Source organism: Colius striatus, chromosome 1 (genome assembly GCF_028858725.1).
Source record: "Colius striatus isolate bColStr4 chromosome 1, bColStr4.1.hap1, whole genome shotgun sequence".
Classification (NCBI taxonomy): Eukaryota; Metazoa; Chordata; class Aves; order Coliiformes; family Coliidae; genus Colius; species Colius striatus.
Genome location: NC_084759.1, coordinates 8,535,205 through 8,556,429, shown reverse-complemented (window position 1 = coordinate 8,556,429; position 21,225 = coordinate 8,535,205). Strand labels below are relative to the sequence as shown.

At 38.6% G+C, this 21,225-nt stretch overlaps 1 protein-coding gene across 3 annotated transcripts in view; it reads left to right on the top strand.

Annotated features, from left to right (window-relative positions):
• The window catches only part of NOX4 (NADPH oxidase 4), a 104,911-nt gene that overhangs the window by 50,739 nt on the left and 32,947 nt on the right, over positions 1 to 21,225 (top strand). For all 3 annotated transcript variants that reach the window (XM_062020372.1, XM_062020370.1, XM_062020371.1), the window contains one exon: positions 18,753 to 18,834. In XM_062020372.1, the coding sequence (XP_061876356.1) occupies positions 18,753 to 18,834 (82 nt within the window). The remainder of the gene's footprint in view (positions 1 to 18,752; positions 18,835 to 21,225) is intronic.

Here is a 21,225-nt window from a genome sequence, read left to right as displayed (position 1 = left end):
AGAGGGTCTAGATGTATACATCACTACCTCAGAGAGAGTGGTTTAATTGACAATGAGTTGTGTCTTTTCACAGATAAAGATTCAATATGGTTTTCCCATCTTTTGCCAGGTACACTGGGTGTTGTGTATAGTCGAATACCTATTACAGTCCTCCCTAAAGAATGGTTTTGTGATCATATAATTACTGTCCTGATGCTGACACAACTACTTCAGTCAGCACTTATTATTTTAACAAAATATTTTGTGACATTGTGATGACCCATACCATTAATGTAATTATTTCATCACATTGCAGAGGTGAAACCTATGGCTGTAGACCACAGCTTAGTCACCCTGTCAAGACTCAAGTTCTGTGTTAATGGTGGCTGATGTGTGGTAATTGCAAACATGAAGCCCTGCAGGTTGAGTTAGCCCTGTGGACTCAGAGCTAAATCAACATGTCTTCCTCTGCCACTGCCAGGCAGTTACTGCAGCTGAACTGGTGGGTGGCAACTTTAAACCCTACAGTAACATTGTAGTCCTGGCAATGGCTCTTGCACAGGTCACAGCTATGAGGTCCATGTATCCAACAAATAAGCTGATCTTGTCACTAGCCTCCCCTCTGAACACCTGCATTGTTCTGCTTCTCTCATATCTCAGTGGTCACTTATTCCTCCTTCAGCTTTTCAAAAATTGTTGGCTTAGTATTTACAAAAAGATTTTGTGAAAGTCTTTTTGGTCCCACTTATGGTCTAGTTTGTCCTCAGCATTGTCATCTTATCAGCCTTATGCTTCCTCTGTCCTTGCTGCTGCCTCAAGTACTACTACTACTTCTTTAGTTTTACAGCTGACATTTTATCTGGCACCTCCAGAGGGAAAAAGAGAGGCCACAGGCCTCCGGCCTTGTGCCCAGACACTTGACAGCAGTGTGAAAACACGGCAGTGTATCAAGACAATGTGTCTCATTCACTAGACAAGCTTCAGGATGTGAGACAGAAAATGATATTGATGATGCTGAAATAACAGACTTCTGAAGCCATGCAGCTTTTGCTTTCTTTTTTTTTTTTTTTGTGGAAAACAAATACACAGCACTCAGAGGTGTTAAGGTGAACTGCATGCCTTAAGGCAGTAAAATATTGCTGTTATGTTGCAGCCTGTTCCTGATACAAATTGATGTGGGACCGTGTTTAAAACACTGCTGCTGTTCTGTGCTCTACAGTAATTTTTGTCTTGCAATGACATCATGCTGCTGGGTAGTTGCCTGTGATCCTAGAGACTCTGCACAGCCTGTCCATAGCTTTGAGCAACATGGTATTTACCGTGGGGATACCATAAGAGCACATTAATACCACTCATTCAATGGGACACTATGGACTGAATAGTCCCTATAGATTACTAGGTGTGGCAGCAAGAGATGGTGATGTGTGTGGGAACTCCCCAGCTAGAGTGGGAACAGATAATGGGGTACTGGCCTGTGTCACCCTAGCAAACTCTACGTCGTATCAGAAAATACATATCTTTCTTTAATTCTCTCTGATAGATATGAGGATATACACTGTCACTACTCATTTAGGTACTGACTACCTTATTTTAAATCTATTGTGGTATGGTGTCAATTTTTGGCAGATATTAGAATCATAGAATCATTTTGGTTGGAAAAAGACCGTTAAGATCATTGAGTCCAACCACCAACTTAACACTGCCAAGCTCATCATTAAACTACTTCCCTCAGCACCCTATCTATGTGACTTGTCAGTATCTTCAGGCATGGTAACTCCACCACCTCCCTGGGCAGCCTGTGCCAGTGTCTCAGTAAAGAAGTTCTTCCTCATCTCCAATCTAAATCTCCCGTGGCACAACTTGATGTGGTTTCCTCTTGTCCTGTCACTTACTACCTGGGAAAAGGGACCAACCCCCACCTCACTACAACCTCCTTCTGATTGTTGCAGAGAGTGATTGTGTGTCCCCTCAGCCTCCTCTTCTCCAGGCTAAACAACCTCAGTTTCCTTAGCTGCTCCTCACAGTGCTTGTGCTCCAGACCTCTCACCAGCTTCATTGCCCATCTCTGGACACACTCCAACCCCTCAATGGGCCTCTTGGGACGGGGGGCCTAAACCAACATTTTTAAGACAAACCCAACAATTTTCCAGAACATGGCAAATGTATGAAATGACGGATCTTGTTTAACTCCTTGTGGACTAAAATCTGAGGCAGTGAAGAGTACACATCCTTGATTTATTTTTAAACAGACAAAAATTTTAAGGCAGTTGTTTCAGATTTTAGTGGCTGACTAAGAATTTTTTGCATGCTCATCAGAAGAAAATAAACATATCTTTTCAGTGATTCTTAAGGAAGAGTGAGCTAAACTTTCTGGCCTGGGTGGATTTGTTAAATTGTTCAGGACTATTTATGTGACCTTGATAAGCCTTTGCCGCTACTGGTTTAGAGAAGCATTCTGAGGCTCAGTGTGCATGCTCCTCTTGCTGAAATTTATCAGCAAGCACTGGAGGTAGCAGAGAAGCAGTATTTTATTTTAAGTAACCCTGGGGACAACTTTAGAGATGCTAAAGTAGTGGATCATTCAGTTGGTATCTACTGTATTCTTAGTAGATCTTGATTCAGATTGGAGGAATGTGTCAAGCAGAAGATGACAAGAAGGAATAATAGAACTATAAAATCTGCCTGCAGGATGTGACAAGATTGTCCCAGGATCACTACAGCTGCTACTGAGTTTCTTTAAAAATATCTAGTCACTGGTCATGAGTGGTTGGTCAACTTAGAATCATAGAATGGTAGAGTTGGAATGGACCTTTATAGGTCATCGGGTCCAACTGCCCTGCAGAAGCAGGTCAACCTAGATCAGGTCACATAGGAACATGCCCAAGTGGGTCTTGAAGACCTCCAAAGAAGGAGACTCCACACCCTCCCTTGGCAGCCTGTTCCACTGCTCCCTCACCTGAACAGTGAAGTAGTTTTTTCTAATATTTAAGTGGAACTTTTTGTGTTCTGACTTTATCCCATTACCCCTTGTCCTGTTACTAGATACAAGAGAAAAAAGGGATGCCCCAACTTGCACACTGTTACCTCAAGCTCTTTTTGACTTGGGCCTTTTTCATTCCATAATAACATGTATTTTGATGTGTTTAGTTATTCCATGAGATTCCTACCAGGTGTATAGGTGTTAATGACATGGTACTGTCAGTTGTTCCAGCAAAGGCAACATGTGGTTTTGGAAGCAGAAGACAAAGTTGAGGTGGACATTACTTTGTCACTGTTGGTTTTTACAGTGAATCCTACTTACACTTCTGAAGAAGATATCAGAATTGTGACACTGAGAATCTAAAAAGATTTATGTTTCTTTTAAAGCAATTTGACATTAACAGTAGAAGTAATAGTTACGTTATTGGGAGGTTAAAATACCTTAATATAATTAGCCAAAGTGTGCTATAAGGAATACTAGTTTTATTATTCACTACCATCACTGTTTATGAATTATTTTATTTATCGCTGCAAACAAGCTCGATAAAAGACAGAATTAACAGAATGGAGGAAAATGAGAACAGATTTACTATGTCAATGCTGAAAGCCTCTTTTTTGTGATTAAATAATTAATCCTGAAGGTGAACGCATATGAATTTTTGGCTCCAGACCTGTATAGTTTTACATTAGTTGAACTCCAGCTGACTTAGTACCAAAATCAGTATAATTTGAGCCAACTCTGATTTGATGTTAGTTAATGAGTTTTAACTCTGCAGGGAAAAAGTGAGAAAGTAGTCTTGAAGGGAATTTGCTCTGAAGTTGTTTCTTAATGTGTCCTGCTATTTGTAAACTTCCACCTTTTTGCATATTTCAGATTCTTTTTAACCACATAATTATTATGGAAAATGACATGACTGAATTATGTAGATTATTTTTATCCTTCAATATAGTATGAACAGGATGCATGGATATTGCTATTTCAGTTCCATGAAACTTCTGTCTCAGGATAGAAGAATAAAGCAGATACACTTGAGACTTGAAATTCTGAGTTACGACTTTAGATGACAATTGCTAGTTAAAGTATCTTTGAAGTAGATTTGAAAATTTTCTTTGTGGAGTCCTTTTCTAATAGATTGTAAAAACACTATAATTACTTGAGAAAAATGTATTTCAAAATATATTTCATTCAAAAATAGTAAAAACTTCTGCAGGAAAGGTTGATATTTATGAAATTTGTGATCAGGACAGTTATCTTTATGCCCTCTCAACTCCTGCATGATACTTTAGAATTTCTTAGAATTATGTCAACTTCTGTATAGAAATTAGGCAGAAACAAAATTTGAAGTGTTGAAATACCCTGCAGATTTTTCATTTTAAACCTTTGAATGTCCACTGGCTCTTTCTGTGCTATTTGTGAAAAATGAAGCTCAACATTATGATGATGTCTCCTCCAGGCTGAACAGCTCCAGATCTTGCAGGTTTTTCTCTTAAGAAAGATGTTCCAGTCCCCTGATCATCTTGATGGACCTGCTCTGGACTCTCTCCAGAAGTTCTCTGTCCCTCTTGAGCTGGAGAGCCCAGAACTGGACACAGGACTCCAGATGAGGCCTCACCAGGGCAGAGTAGAGGGGGAACAGAACCTCCCTCGACTTGCTGGCCACATTCTTCTTGATGCATCCCAGGATGCCATTGGCCTTCTTGGCCACGAGGGCATATAGTTATATTATTAATCATATAGATTGAGTTATATTATTAGTCATATAGATGGTTTATTAATAACATTTTTTAATAATTATGTTTATTATTTATTTGTATTTGGGATGCCTCAAGAATAGTTCAGGTGAGGGAATCCTGGCACAGGCTGACTAGGGAGGGTGTAGAGTCTCCTTCCTTGGAGGTCTTCAAAACCTTCGTGTGCGACCTGATCTAGGTGACCCTGCTTCTGCAGGGGAGTTGGACTAGATGATCTCTAAAGGTCCATTCCAAGCCCTACCATTCTGTGATTCTATGATTATATTAGTTATTAATGATATTGATAAAATGAATACTAATAGAATCTACCACTAACCAACTATATAGTAATCAACTGCAAAAATAGGATTCCTGTGAAAAAAATAGGTATGCGATAGCTGCAAAAGTGTTGCTTCGTTCTTGAAAAAAACAAACCAAAGCTCAGAACTTAAGCACTGTGTCATGACCATGGGCTAACAGAAAGTTTCCACAACTCTTCAAAATAAGGAGTTTGATGTTTGCTGTAAACAAAACGGAGAAGTTTAGTTTAAAATGTTTATGGCTACATATTTTATGTGAACTTAAACATGAAACTTCATGCTAATCCTAGCTCTGTGATTATACTATGAATCTCACAGTTTCGTGCCTCAAAAGAGTGGATACCTTAGTGCAGAACACAGGTGGGGGAGCAATTTTGTGGTGGTAATGGGGTCACACTCCCAGTGCAGTCCAATTTTTAATAGAAAGGCATCCTTTATGAGTGTTGGTCCACTAATTTAATTTGTAATGAAACTCCATTTTTTTTAATTGATCGTGCTTTGAAATTTCAAAAGGCAGTGAGACAGAAAAGCCTTAAATGCTCTATAAAGTTTAAGATGCTGCAAGGTAAATTAGTTGCTAATGCATCCGAATTTTGAGTGAAATTTGAAATGGTGATTGCTATGTGGTGAACGTGGCATTTCTAAATGAGACAGATGACTCAGTTATCTCAGTATTAACGAAATTGCTGTGAAGAGAAAGTGTAGGAGGGAATTCATAGGCTAGAAATCACTTTCTGAAATGTGAATGAGATTGCGGCTTTGCCCATTGTGGTACGTGGAGCAGAGTGTACCGTGACAGCAATAAACGGCACTTTGGTATGAAGTGCAGCAGCTGATGGGCAGGGTATAGCCTATATTTTGTTTCACTGACATAACCCATATTTCTGCAGCTCAGGCATGTTATTCTTCTTCCTCTTTTTCTTCTTTAAGTAAAGCACTTTTTGCTCAGAATGGGGATAAAAGCAATAGAGCTTGTTTCAAAAAGGACGTCATGTACAGTTTCTGACATTTGTAGCAGGTTAAACCAAAGTACACTGTAACAAAATAATATTCCATGAGAAGCAAGTTTTGTAAGGAGAGATCTTTTATTAGATCTGCTGAAACAACCGGAAAAAATGGCTTGTGTTTCAGGCCTTGTTGCCTTCAGCAGGCTTGATAAAGCAGCAGCAAATTCAAAGCAAAGAGCAGGGAATGAAATAACATTCCATGTTACTTTACAAAGCAATTTTTTCCTTGGGAAATATGAGTGATAAAATTGCCTAGTAAATGAATAAAAGATGCCCTCCACCCTCCTGCTTTTTTTTAAGTTGATTTATTTTTTCAATGAGAAATGTTACTTGTTTTTTAAAAAAAATCATATGACCAGAAATACTGTCTGAAAGCCAAAAGTATCACTTGGAAATTCTCTCCCCACTGCCTCTTAGGATTTGTATGTCTCCAACTTTTTTTGTGTTCTGGCTGGGTTCCCAGTTTAGGATATGTTTGCTGTAATATGCCATGATGTCTTGGAGAAAGAGAGCACTTGCATTGTGGCAGATACAGTCTGACTGGCAACTCTTAACTGGGAAAAGAGATGGGCACGTGAGAACTCCACTTTGACTTTCATGAAGTGCTGCATTTTAGTTGTGTGTATGTATATATATGTATGCACACACACATCCTTAAACTTCCATCATTTGGGTATGGGTTTTTACATTTTAATGGGTTTTTTTTCTCTTAAAATACCAGTAGTCTACCTAAGCAACATTTTGATTGACCGGCTATAGAGATTAAAATTTAGACAGTGCTTTATGTAAAGCATCACTGTGTTTGTAGTAATTTGAAAGGACCCTGTTCTATACATAGAGGCCAATAAGTAGTAGATGAATGCTTACTTTTGTGACTTACTTGGAACCAGAAAATTTAAAGTTATGCTGTAGTAAATACCATGATCATAAGTAAGAGAGAAGGCTTTTCTGCTGATCTGTGGATTCTAATAGTCACATTTGTGGTTTAATATGTGTTGGACAAGGGAGAACTTGGTGGAGGGTGGCATTTACCAAAGACTCTTGACACATCTTACAGTGTTGAAAGGAGATTTTGGGGAAAGGAGGAGTTTCAGAGATTATTGGCTATTTTGAGTTTTGCTGCAGTGGTTGCTGTGATCATTTTACGGTACTGTTGACAATAACTAACACATCTACAGCCTCTAAGAAGCCTCCTTATGTTACGTGAAATGAAAATAAATCAGTGAGCAGTTTGTGCTCCTCATTGCAATAAACAATTTTAAGGACTCTCTCTTATTCCTTATTCATTAATCACACTGTAAGTGCCATTTTGTCAGGGAAAGTGCTGCAGACACCCGTGCACATTTTCAAACATGAAGCTGTGATTCTATGCTGTGCTTTGCCAAGATGCTGGTGCCAGCCTGACAGCACAGGGCTTTCCCTCAAGGATTTCACTTAGCTGAGTGTCTCTTAAGCTTAGGCATGACTAGTTTAAAAAAGGTAGAATTTATAATTAAAGGAACACACTCTTGTAGTTTCTGTTATTTGATGTTGGCAATTTTTGTAATGGATTGACAGGATTATGCTAATTGTGCCCCATCATTAACAAGCATGACAAATGAAGTTTTATCAGTGTGCTTTCCTAATAAAGCAGAATTTAATTAATAAAAAAAATTTGTTTAGAAATAGTACTTCTTTAAAAGTCTCCTATACTTCTTAACACATATGTACCAGCATGTGCCATTGCTGCATGAAGAGGTTTTTATCATTTCTGTGCTGTTTTGTATTGCTGAATTCATGATGGTACATTGGTACTGAGTTGTGACTGGTGACCAAAAGAATCGAAAGATATCTAATGGCATCTTAGAGTTATAAGGATTGGCAAAATACTAGTTTCTGAATAGTACATGCCAAACCATTTCCTTACAATGATGTGAGGAACTGTGTGATCTAAATCATGTTAAACCACTGGTTCTTTGTTGTAGAAAATAGTTACCGGTGTAGTATTGCATAGCAACATTTTCAAGCATTTCTCTCCCATCCAATGCTGGAAATACTTTTTCTGTTGACTTGAGTAGTAGCAGATTTTCTGTCATGTAAAAACATATCTGTTTAGTATTTTCTTACATTCATGACATCATGATAGCTGAAAGATGGAGATAACAAGCTGGTAGAAAATCCTGCAGCACATTTTAAGGAGAGTCTACACAAGAGCTAGTGTTAAATCAGCAAATATTTTTTTTTAAGAAATTATTAATTCAGAGTAAAGGAAAACTACCCAAGGTAGGCTATATATAGTAGTTTATATTCAAGGAGAAATTACAAAATTGCTCGCAGCAGAGTGAAACTTTTGATACATTTCCTGATACACTTGTGTGTTTTGCGTTTTACCACCTATCCAAAAAAAAAAAAAAAAAGAGAGAGAGAAAAAGAATATCTAATGGCTGTTTCATTTACCAGTCATTCAGATGATTTCCTGCTGAGGTTTCTTATTGCCCTTTGAGACATGTTATAAGAAATGGAGCCTCATATGTGATTAGATCTTTGGAAAAAAATATACATTTCTTCCCAGTGGATTGTCCTCAGTTGGCTAGCAAAATTTATGTAGAAAATAGGATCCAGCTGAGCTCTGATCACTATATCCTGTGTTATGCTTCAGTGAAATGAGTGCTAGGAGTGCTTTTGGAGAACTTGTATATGTTCTGAGAGACATAGGCAGCTGAAAACATAGGAGAAATTATTTTTATATATAAATGGAGTCTCTTAATACCCTATTTCTTCTTTTGTTTCTTATTTGGACCCTTGTTACTGTTATTTCTGGCATTTTAGTTTAGCTAAGTGATTGGCTGGACAGACATTTCTCCCATGGGGTGTATATCAGTGTGAGGATTGTCTCTTAAGTATTCATCATATTTCAGCTTTCTCTCTGGACCTCAACACAGAGTCTGAGAACAACTTAGCACCTTCATTGTGGGTATTCACACAACTTAGCTGTGAGGAAGTAAAAATTATGCTTAATGACCTTACTAACATCAGTTGAGCCTTGGTGATTAGCAATCTCCTTCACAACTGTAGCTAGAGGGAAGAGGGATGGGCAATCTCATGATATTACAAGGCAGGGAGTGAAGGTGCCTTAATAAGGAAATTATTGATCTCCTTTGTAACGCTGCTGTCTTCTTGTGGCTTCCCTTCCCATACCTGCCCCAGGTAAGAGAAGCCAGCATCTAACCTGCCCAGCCTGCACAAAGCCTGTGGCATGGCAACATCTTGACTGCTGTTTAGTTCCATTTAAATGTGAGGAAGAACTATTTTACTGTTAGGTGAGGGAGCCTTGGCACAGGCTGCCCAGGAAGATTAAACCTTCTCTGGAGGTTTTCAAAGCCCACTTGGACATGTTCCCGTGTGACTTGATCTAGGTGGACCTGCTTGAGCAGGGGATCTGGAATGGATGATCTCTAAAGGTCCCTTCCAACCCCTACCGTTCTATGAATTGTAACCCACTGTGTCTCCCTCCTCAAACAGATGTGGGTATGCAGTTTTATCCAAAAGTGGCAATCAATGGAAACAGCACAAAATATTGATTTTTATTTTCCTGCTCCATAAGCAGACTGCTAATAATAACAGAGAAATTTAGGATGGGTTTTAAGAAGAGTTAGTGCAAAGAACTGGGATGTATTTAGCAGTGATGTGTCTATAGACACATCCTTCGCTAGGCCAAAATCTGCTAGGGCTTCCTACCTGTTCTGTTGTGATGAAGTAGGAGCACTTTGTACAGGACTAGCTTGTTGTGTGTTTTGGGTGTGCAAAGAATTTGTTGCATCACCTACTTCCACAACAGTGACTAAAGATAAAATATCATCTCATCAGATTTAAATAACCCCTTTTTTTTTTGCACAGGGAAAAGCTCTTTAGATCTTGAATGGAAGTCCCATGGCATGTAATTGTTCCTGCCAAAATCCTTTGCCCTAACCAGTTTTATCTGGGAGGGAGTAAACAAGACGAGCTAGACGCTTCTCAGTAGGCACAAAATGAAATACAGGAAATTCTTTTTAAATGTAAAAAAAAAAAAACCTTCTGCACTGTGAGAGTGGTCAGGCACAGGAACAGGTTGCTCAGAGAGACTGTGAAGTCTCCATTTATGGAGATACTCAAAACCCAGAGAGACATGGCCATGAACAAGCTCCTCCTGTTGATAGTGCTCAGAACAGGGGGACTGGACTAGACAATCTCCAGAGATTCCCTTCTGCCTTCCAGCTGTTCTGTGATTGTGCAAAGTGATTATTAATTGATTTGCATATTTTGAGTTTAATAATGAAGCTATGTCTGTATGCCTACAGTTTAAACTGGGACCAAATACAAATAGACTGGTAGTGGTTTTGTTATGCTGCAAAATTTTAGCCTTGGATGGGATTAATTTCATTATTTTGTGGCTGCCATTTAAATGTGTTAAACAAAAAGTCCTTGTAGCTTGTTCAAATGTATAAAATATATTACACTTACAAACCTATTAATAGATCTGGCTAAAAATACCAACGCGTGTATGCGTGTGGGTGTGTACTGACGTTGGATAAATTTGGTGGCAAACACATGGCTGGAGATGATGCGACCGTGAAAGCCTGAGAATAACACTTTAAAGTCATGATAATTATTTCCATGAAGATATCAGCTTAGTGCTCAGCAGAAATAAAGAGAAAAATGATTTAGAAGAGTAGAGAATAAAGCAGAGGAGATAGTTGTACAGCACTGTGGGGATTTTTGTGATGTGTGATTCTATGATTCTGTGATTCTGTGACTTGAGTCCTAATCTCTCAGATAGGATACTGGGCAGCATTCAAGAAGGAATGACAAAGAGGATCAAAAACATGCAAGGGCTTCCAAAAGGGGACAACTGGGTATGCAGGGGCTCTTTAGCCTGGAAATAAGAAAATTTAGCAGAATATAGCAGTGGTCTACAAAATCATGCATTACACAGGAAGGATGAGGGGATAGGATCTGACTATTCATGGTTTCTACCAGTATCAGATCTTTTGGCCATTAAGTACAGTCAGTAAGACATAATTTCAGAGAAAACATAAGGTCATGGATCTTTGTGTAGTAGGTGAGACACACATGGAATTCCTTGCCAGAGGATGTGGGACATATTCGGAGGTTTACTTGGGGGATTGGACAAGTACTTTAAAGGGGAGTCAAGGCATTTCTTAATAGACAAATCACTTTAAGCTCAGGAGATCCGCTGAGAGAGAAATGATTGGAGGCTGGGAAAGTGGCATCAGGAGGGTCTTTCCCTCTGCTGATTCTTCCATAGGTGTCTGCATGTGAAGCAAGACATTAGAGTAGGGGCCCCTTGATGTGAATTGGTACAGCCTGATGAATTGTGCCTTTGCGCAGCTTTGTAGAGACAAACGCTCTGGAGCTTTGCAGTGTTGGAGAGTATTGCAGTAATTGCACAGCTGGATAAAGCTCCATTTTGTTGTTAAAATCCCATGTAGCTTTTGAAAGGTTGAGCTTTCCCTAGTTTTCTGTATCAGATTATAAGTTACAAAAAGAGAACCAACTGAATCTCCCATTGCATTTTTTTTATTTGTGAATGCAAGGGCTTTTTAGATCAAGTGTCACAACTTGACTTTAAAGCCAAAAAAGGATGCCTCATCATTTCTTCTGGCATGTTGTGATGGAGGAAAGTGCACCACTAGTGAAGAAAATGGTAGTTGAGCCTCCCTAAATTGTCTGGTGGCAAGTTCAGACAGCGAAGTATGGTACTTCATGGCCAAAGTGAGCAATTGTAGAACTCAGTGCTAAAAAATCTGCATATTGCTTCACAGCATGTGTTTATAAAGACTTTTTAAAAAAGTTACCTATTTGTGTTGTTTCTAAACCCTCTTTTACTGTTGCACTTTGTAAGGGTTAAGCTGTGGAATGAACTCTATTGTTCTGACAGAAATATTCTTCAAGCATAAGTGTCTCTGAGAAAAAACAAACAGCACATTTCTTGATTAAGACATTGGTTTTGAACTCCAGCAGTTTAGCTGATCCCCAACTCTGCCAAGGAGTTGCTGTATAACCTACAGAAGGATTTCTAACTGAGTACTCAAGACTGTTTAACTTTGGTGTTGTGTCTGCTTCTCTTCACTGGGGAACCTGGATCTGGCAGCGTAGCTAATAGGTAGTCTGGGTCACTCACTGCTGTCTTGTCAAGTTAGACATACAAAATGCAGTCTAAATGTGGTCCTCAGTGTCTCTCTTTGCTGTTTTGAAACAAAGCAACTGATGCTTTTTCCTTCCCATCATTCATCTTCCACGTTTTAAAGTTCCTTGGACAAGAACTGCCTTACTGTGTTTCTTCATTGGCTGACAGATGGGTATAAACACATAAAATATGCAATATGTGTGACTACAGTGTAAATGAGGGAGGTCTAGTTAGAGATAAATCTGTCCAAGCTAATTTTGACATAGTAGGTGGGACATTTTAAAGACATGAGAAAGTGCCTAGAGTTCCAGCAGGGAAAGGATGAATTGATGCCAGAATGAGGGAGGGGGAATGATTTCCAGTTGGTAAGCGCTCAGCTAGAGAAAGAGCTGACTACTTTGTAGGAAGCAAATGCAGGTTAGAGGGGAAAGCAGGGTATACAAAGATTTTCTTCAAAGAAAGGACTATTGTACAGGTCCAGAGCTGCTGGAAGGTTCACTGATGACTTGTGTAATGATGAGTTGGTTTCCTTATTCTTTCCACTTTGGTTAAATAAACTAAAATCCTGCAAAATAAAATGTTGAACAGAAGAGTGATCACTAATCACCTAGTTTAGAAAATAAAGAGACAAGTTGCCTTTCTGTGAAAGCTCCTCTATTTCCTTTAAATAAGAACAACTTTTTTTATATAGTTTTCAACTTTCTGGCCTTTTAGTGTTTTTTAATATCTTTTAATTTTTTTAGTAGCTGTGGCTCTAATTACTCTTTCCAATGACTGATCAGGAGGGAAGGAAATGGTGGGGAAAAAACAGGAGAATGAAACTTGGTGAGGTTTAATGGACTGAGAATCGTGGAAGTTCAAGCTGGTCAAAAAGCTTGTATCTTTGTGTCAGCAAAATATGTATCTTACAGGGGAATTCCACGGCTTATGATGTAATCATTTTGGAACCTTTAGCTCATTGACATTACCTCAACATTGTTTTCTTTCCTTCCCTTTTAATATGATGGAGTATATTTGTAGCACTCACTCTTCAAGAGGAGAGAAATGATACTTCCTTAACTTCAGAAACTTTCTCTTTAATAAGCTACAGGTCACACTGAAATATCGGGCGTTTCGGTTTTATGCCATCTTATTGCTCATCAGAATTTTATAGCCCTTAATTGGCAAAGACTTCTTCCTAAATGCCTTTTCTTATTACAAGGCACTGAAGAACTACTTATGACAGCATTTCCAAATTTACAGGTCTTGAAAAACAGTCAAATTAGTGGGTCTTAAATCCTTTTAAATGCTGTTGGCAGTTGTAAGAAAGCTGACTTAATTTATCTTTTGGGGTTTTTTTAATTGTTGTAAGGTGTTATTTATGGTTAGGGAAAGTGCTGCAGACCACTCTGCATTTTGCATAAAACTAAGCAGATTTTTTTAGTTTGAAATTGCAGGGCTTCAAGTGTCTATGTGGTTTAAGATGGAACTGAGATTTGCATCTCAATGAATGCAGAATTGCTGAAGGTAATATAGAAACATGACTGTAAAATATCCAGATTCATGAGAATGTCAGTATGCATAGACCTTTTGGTAGATAGCTAAGCTTCTGGACTACAATGTTCTGTACTTGATAACTGATGAGGCTATTCTGATTTCCTAATCTCTAGTTGTTTTCCAATCACATTTCTATTTATTCTTACAAACTTTGATTTAAAAAGTAAAACTCGAATATCCTTATCCCATTAAAAGCAATTACCATCACTTTTACACTGTTCTTAATTGTATTGGTTACGTGCAATTCAACCTGGTGTTATTAGAGGTTCAGAGTGATCTGAATCTGATGGGTAAAAGGTGGTTAACTTCAACCGATAATATCTCAGACTTGAGTTATATACTGCTATGGCCTCATAGGTACAGACCCATCAAATTCTGAAGGAGCAGGAATTTGATTTTTCAAGACCCTTGGAATTCAGCAGAGAGACTTTGCTGTTATTTTCTGTAATTTTTAACAAGGAAGAACAAGGAAAAGAGAACTGCAAGACCTGCCTTTTAAAGTCAAATCTGACACAACTGCAGTGTGTGACTTTTGGCACCATTTTTAAAGTGCTAAAGCAGTAAGATCTTCAGGGATATGCTTTAAAAACAAGGCCAGTTCTCCCTGTGCAACAATGTCTCTTTCTACAGCATGTGAATAGTAATGTGTTTTGACTCACAAGGATCTTCTGTACAAATTATTTTCCTTTGCTTTGAGAGCCCCAGATATTATATTACTGTAAAATTTCCCTTTGTTGCTCTCCTCCTGTCTTAAATAGTGTATCCTGGAAGAAAGAAAACTTGACTGTGTAACTGGTTTGAATGGCTTCAAGCTGTATGCCTGTTCTTGCTCACAGTTTTATAACATATTACTGTTTACTGAGCACAAGCCCATTCCGCTTGAGTACAATGATGACATGCATCTAGATATTTAAAAGGGAAAATTTCCATTGAAATGCATCCTCTTGTGCTTGTAAATGGGTAACTGGTTTGTAACTGTTATTATAAAGATCTTAGTGAACCTTCATGTTGAGGTTCCAGTAGCTAAGTTATGAATATGTTGAGCTGGGGGGAGGTTGGAGGAACAAAGGGTGGAAAAGGGGGAAGAAAAATTAGATGAGAGACAAGGAAGAGAGGTATATGAGATTAAGTTTGACATTAATATCTAAGACTAAATCTATAAAGCTCTCAGTGGCAAACTTGCTCTTCTCTCTTGTAGTGTATAACCTTTCTCATTTAGGGGGACAGGTTGTAAAGACTGTGTTATTACATCCAGCCCCAAGTCATCACAGGTAACTATGTTACACATTTAGACAAACATACATGATCCCAGTGAGACTGCTTTAATTTAACTGAGGTCTTTGCACTGATGAAGGATTTGGAAGGTACTTGCATGCTTAAGATGCCAAGAGGAACGGAGATAGTCATCATGTTGAAAAGATAAGCTTGAGCATCAGATGTGACTGTGCAACCATTCTGTGGGAATTTTGTCCTGTGGGTAGACTTATGGGAGAGTTGGTGAGACAGTGTCTGCAGTGTCACACTCAGCAGAGTGACAAAACAATCAATGGCACAATTGATCTCAGAACAATATAAAAAATCATTAGGAGACCAGCTAGTACAGACTTCAATGCAAATTGCATGCATAGAATGAGGGACAGAAACGATGATTGCAGATTTTCACAAGTAAGACATTTAAAATGTAGTTAAGTAAATGTTAATAATGGTATTCATTAACAAGCCAGACCAACACCTAGACAAAAGCATCACATTCACAAAACTGTAGCAAGTTGTGGAAAATGGGAGGTGTCTCTCTAAAATAATAAGATTGTCTGTGATTTGGTTTGGTTCTATTGATCAATTACTGACTGCAAGTCAAAATAATGTCAAAAATACTCTAACCATTAGTTTCATTAGTTCTCAAGCTTTTAATTTGTTGTAGCATGAGTTTGAAGAAAGTCTTAGATTTTTTTGAAAAAAATTCCCCCCCTTGGAAGGTATCCACTGTGGATTTTTTCATACAAATACAAAAGCCTTCACTTGTCAAGCACCAAAAGTACCTGTGTTCTGCCAGTAGCTGCCAAAGCTCTCATTACCTCCCTCACCACCATGCTAAACAGTCCTTAAAAGCAATAGTGTTATTTGCACCAGTGTGACTTTTGTATCGTGCATATGCATGTGTAATATGAGAATATGATAGACTTGAAGGGCAAGGTGCATGTGTAGTGGTCCTACAGAATGAATTACTCCTACAGGCTTCTGTTCGGTGTGCCATTTCTCTTAAGATGATTAACAGGACTTGGAGACTACATGTGCTGGAGGAAGTTGTAGGATGTGTTTGAGATGAGGTGGAACACTACCACATAGCTTAAGTGTTGCCATGGAAAAATGAGTAAAGTCGTATGGTGAAAAGAAAACACATCTGCCTGGGAAATTTGCCATAGCATGAGGAAAAAAAAATAGTTGACATTAACTAAACCAAGATTAGTAGGGAAGCTGTATAGGCCAATTTCAGATGCTGTAACTTGGCTGCTTTCACTACAGTACTGGCCAGCCCTGTCATGTTACTATTCAAAATATTTTCAAGATTGTGGCCTGTTGAGTTGAGTCCTGGAGTGCAGCCAGGTGGCCTGAATCAATGGGAAAGGGCAGCAGCACAAGAAAAGGAGTTATGGAGTAGGGAATAGAGATGGAATATGGCTCTCTGCCTGGCTGCCATCCATCTCAGGCTGAACAATGGAGTGAGACATACCTGAACCCTCACTGAGATGTCTTTTGTGTCTCCCAGAGAGTCATAAGCACTTTGCAAGATCTGCCAGGCCGGCATCACTCAGATGTAATGTGGTGGTGTGCAGAACTGAACTGAAGACCGTGTCACCCCATACTTTACATTGCTGTTGTGCCTGATTATAGCCCCACAAAGATAAAGCAAGCTGACTACATCAAAGACAAAATCTTAATCATGGTGGCTTGTACCATGTTCTGGAGGTCACTTCCTCTCATTCCTTTGCCAGGCTCACACAAAGGCTGTTATTTATATAAAGCCTTTTTATAAAGAGTTCCTAGAAATTTGTAACTCAGTGTACTTGGTCTGAAACATACAGTTGGATATTTTGCACCAGGGTAAGCTACCTGAAGCCTTTCAGTTGATGTCCATCTTTAAAGGATGACAGGATGCTCTATGTACAGCATATTGCCGTGTACCAGAGAACTGAGAAAAAAGCAAGTCTCTGCATCTTCTTAAAAATTCAAGATGTCGAAAAGTATCTGTAATGGCAAGCTTTTTGTCAAGACAGTGAACAGGCTGTTCCCTGAAAGATGCTCATAGAGTTTCACTTCCATCTTTACATTGTTGCGTTTATTCTTGTTAGCTACATCCAGACTCTATCCCAGTTAGGTACGGGGGAAGCCAGGTTACATTTTGAAAGTGCTGTAACTATTTTGGAGGTACCAGTGCTTATTTGTTTCAAAATGGAATCTGAAGAGGTGTAAGGCTGATGCAAAGTATCAGCCCTTTTTTCTTCACTTTTCTGAGATGTTTGCAATACATCTTAGCCAGATGATGAAAGATTAGATTAGACCATCTAAGACAACTGACCTTTAAATGTGAGTGCTTAACAAGAGAGTTAATAGATGAATTTATTATGCTTCCTTCAAAGTCTTACAACTTAATGAAGTATGGGGTTGGATTTTTTTTCCATACTAGAGGCTGTATAGCAGAATTATATCCAGATTAATGGAGTTTACATATGGTGACATAACACTACATCAAACTGGAAGTCAATAAAGCCATCATATACTAACCTGAAAGAAATAAGAAAGCTGCTGTGGTTCCTTCTTGAAGCTGGGAGATTCAGATGTTTTTCTCCACCAATGTTCTGTCTCTTGATTTTGTTATTTATAAACCTGATGTTAGTGGATATTTTGAGATACATAGTGATATAAAGGGAGGAAGGAATACACTTATCCTCAAGTTCAGTTCTCAGTGTTAAAAACTTACATGGAAGAGATAGCTAGTTTAGGGAAACCCATAGTAAAGCTACTACACACAACATGAGCTACAAATTGGGATTTAGCAAATGAAGGATAACACCTGTAGCTGCAGATTTAAAGCCACAATTGTAAGGTGGCTGTGCCACTGGAGTATTGGTAAATAGAAGTTGCAGGTGGTGGAAGGAGAGAAGGAAACAGAGCATGTCCCATGCTATGGAAAGCCATGAGATGTGCTAAGGGGGTTTGACCTGGCTGGGAAATTACCTCCTATCCCTGAATTTGGATATCAAGTGAATTTTGAGGAGATTCCCATTTTCCAGGAACTGACATACCGATAGAAGCTCCTACAGATGGTGCTTACATATTGTGTCTAACCACCTCTGGAGAAAGCCATCAGAGAAAGGCATGTACACAAGCCACAGGCACCCCTTCACTTGGCGGGTGGTAAAGCTAAATGACAAAAAACGTATCTGCTTCAGATGATCCTATAATGCAGTTTTTAAAATATATAGCAGAGAACAGAAAGCAAGCCAGTCTTCCAGCTATCCTTGAAAATATCACTGAATCTGTTACCCACTTGTATCGCAACCTTAATTTATTAATTATTCTCTGTTAGTTTACACTATGGTGATCTTTGAATAAATGGCTCCTCCTTTGTTTTTAGACTAAACTTTTCAAGGCAGGGACTGTTTATGGCTGTCTATGATGCCTAGAAGACCCCAGAAGACCATATGTCTATGTATTATGCCCAGAAGATCCTTATGCAGACCTGATAAACCTGTGAACACTAGTAGAATTCAATATTGGATTAAAAAAAAAGACATTTAAAAATATTGTTTAAAAGTTTTACAGTCATTTCTAGTCTTAGCAGCAGTTTTGTATGAATATATAGATTTTATTCCCTATACACTTAGCTTTGTCCTCTGGTAAATATTGATGGAGAATTCACTGATATTACTGCTTGCTTACTTGTGGCCTGAACATTTAATGCAGAGTCACAGTCTGGGTTTGTTTTTGTTTTTTGTTTTTTTTCTTTTTTTTTTTTTTTCTTTGTCCTGACAGAAAGATTTCGGGATTTACTGCTTCTACATTCAAATCAAGATGCAGAGATTCTGCCCATCTTTCAGCAGAGACGCTATCCCAAGTAAGTAAGATTGTCTTCTTGGGAGAAATAAAACCTTTATTTGCAACCAGAGAGAGTGAAACATTTATAGCATTACACATGCTTTTGGTGTGAAGTCCTAAGGCAGAGCTGTCAGGGAGCCACAGTCGGTGCCTGGCTTTGCAGTCGCAGAGGTGCTTTGCAAGCATGCCCAGCTGTCAGCAGGGAGGTGGTGGCAGAGCGCAGATGGGAAGTCGCCTGGATCAGTGTCTGGTGGAGCTTTGTTTCACCTAACACTGTTGACATGGGCAGATGTTTGTCAGGCTAATCCTCACTCTTGTCTTGTGGGATTCCATCATTTATGGTGACAGATTCCTTTGGATTTTAACAAGCTTCCCTCTGGAAGTCTGCAAGTGCTAGAAAACATTGTTTTTTCCTGCCCTTTTTAGGGATATACTTAAAGACAAACCAAAAAAGTTGTGTATTTCTAGGAGGTCTTGCATGTATTGAGTATCCTGGATAAAACTTCTTCTCTCAGGTGATGTACCTGAACGAAACAATAAATGCTTCTTGTTATTTTATTTGTTAAAAGCAATGGTCACTTTCAGCTAAGTCTTGAAAAGAGACAATGAAGGGGAAAGAAGAAATATTCCTCACATTAACCATGACCAGAGTGAGTAATGAAAGAACACTAGTGCAGGATGGACAGAGGCAGGAGAAAGAAGAAACAAAGCCAATCCAGCAATGGTGATGGAAATAAGCAAAGTTATTTATTTTATTCATTATCATTGTCAGGTTCCTGAAATGTGTAAGAAGCCAGTGGAGCTAATTGTTAAATGCAGCAGTTAGATCTGATAATTTGTATTTAAGAGCAGGCAGCAAATAGAGGGGCTGGGTGCTGAAAACCAGTCATGTCCTCACTGTGACTACTTGAAAATAAAAACTGTCAAAGGTGAAATCCTGACTCTGAAAATGGTGAAGTTTTGAATTGACTTCGTGTGAAATAGGATTTGATCCCCCTGAATTTATTGTTTGTGTTATCCATTGTCACTGTTTTACTGGAATATTGTGGGACTGCAATACTTGAAACTGTGGGAGGCACCTTACATGGATGGGCTGGTCTTGAACTCCATGAATTATTACTTTTCTCCTCATCCTTTGGAGAACAGGAAAAGTTCTTTTTCCACATCAGCAGAATGCTTTGCTTGGCTTAGATGTCTTCACTTACAGTGTAGACACTGTCAGACTGATCTGAGGAAGTAGTTGATCATTCTTACTCAGAGAACAGACTTCTTTCCATATAAACAATTCCTAAGATGTCTTTCCATTGCCCTACAGTCCATTTATTGCTAGCATTCTCGGCAAGTACAGTCTGCTAGCAATAGTACACATTTTCAGATTCATGGTGAATGACTGCCTGTTGCCTTCTGTTCAACGGATGCTTCAGCTCCTTGAAGACTATACTACAAATATCTTCTAGTATGGAGCTTTACTCCATACTAGATTTGAAGTTCAAATGGCCTTGCATCACACCAGAACACCTGTTTTCAGCCATGTAACTTGGCAGATTGACTGATTCCTGCGCTATACAAAATTAGCTAAACTTTGGCACCAAACTCAAAGACAAGTCTGCCTATGTCATTAAAAACAATAGATTTCTGGTTTATAACATCATTAATTGGTGCAAATTTGCTTGCTTGTTACAGAAATTGATCATTTATTGCAGTTCATTTAGAAACTGGTTGAAAACTATTGACATGTCTTAATTTCCCTAGGGGTTGTCATTCAGGTGAAATAATTGTGTTCAGCAAGGTAAAAAATCTCTTCATCTTCCTAGTATTATGTCAGTTATTCTTTACTTATTCCTATGTCAGTTTTTTCCCTTCCTTATTTTTCACCAAAAGGTCAGTTAACAGAAATGAAGGTAATGAGCAGATCTCATAAATCACCGTCCCTTCATTGACTTCTTGGGAGCAATGGCTGATTGTACTGACTACATAAGGATCTGTGCAGTAAGGTCATTTTAATGAGACATCGTGACGGGATACAAGCTGAAGCTTGTGGTGCTTAAGGAAATCCTGGGAATATGGATGGTTAAAATTAGAAGAGACGTTTTAGTAATGACGTAGTTGAATAACTTGTCTAAGCAGGATTTAGTAGGTAGAAAAGACAGAATTTTGCACATATTTAAGAGACTTATGTCCAAAAGAAGGAAATTAGATATAAAGATGTTCAGCATCTCTCAGCATATTTGGAGTAACAGTAATAAATATTAAAGGCTAAATAAGCAAACTATAATTGATCAGTTTTTGACAGAAATACAAACCTTATTATTCTGGCTTGAATTATGTTCTTGTACATTTATTATATTAAGACCTGAACTCTTTCCCAGGGAACAGCAGGATAATTTCAGCTACGTGCTTGCTCTCAGAG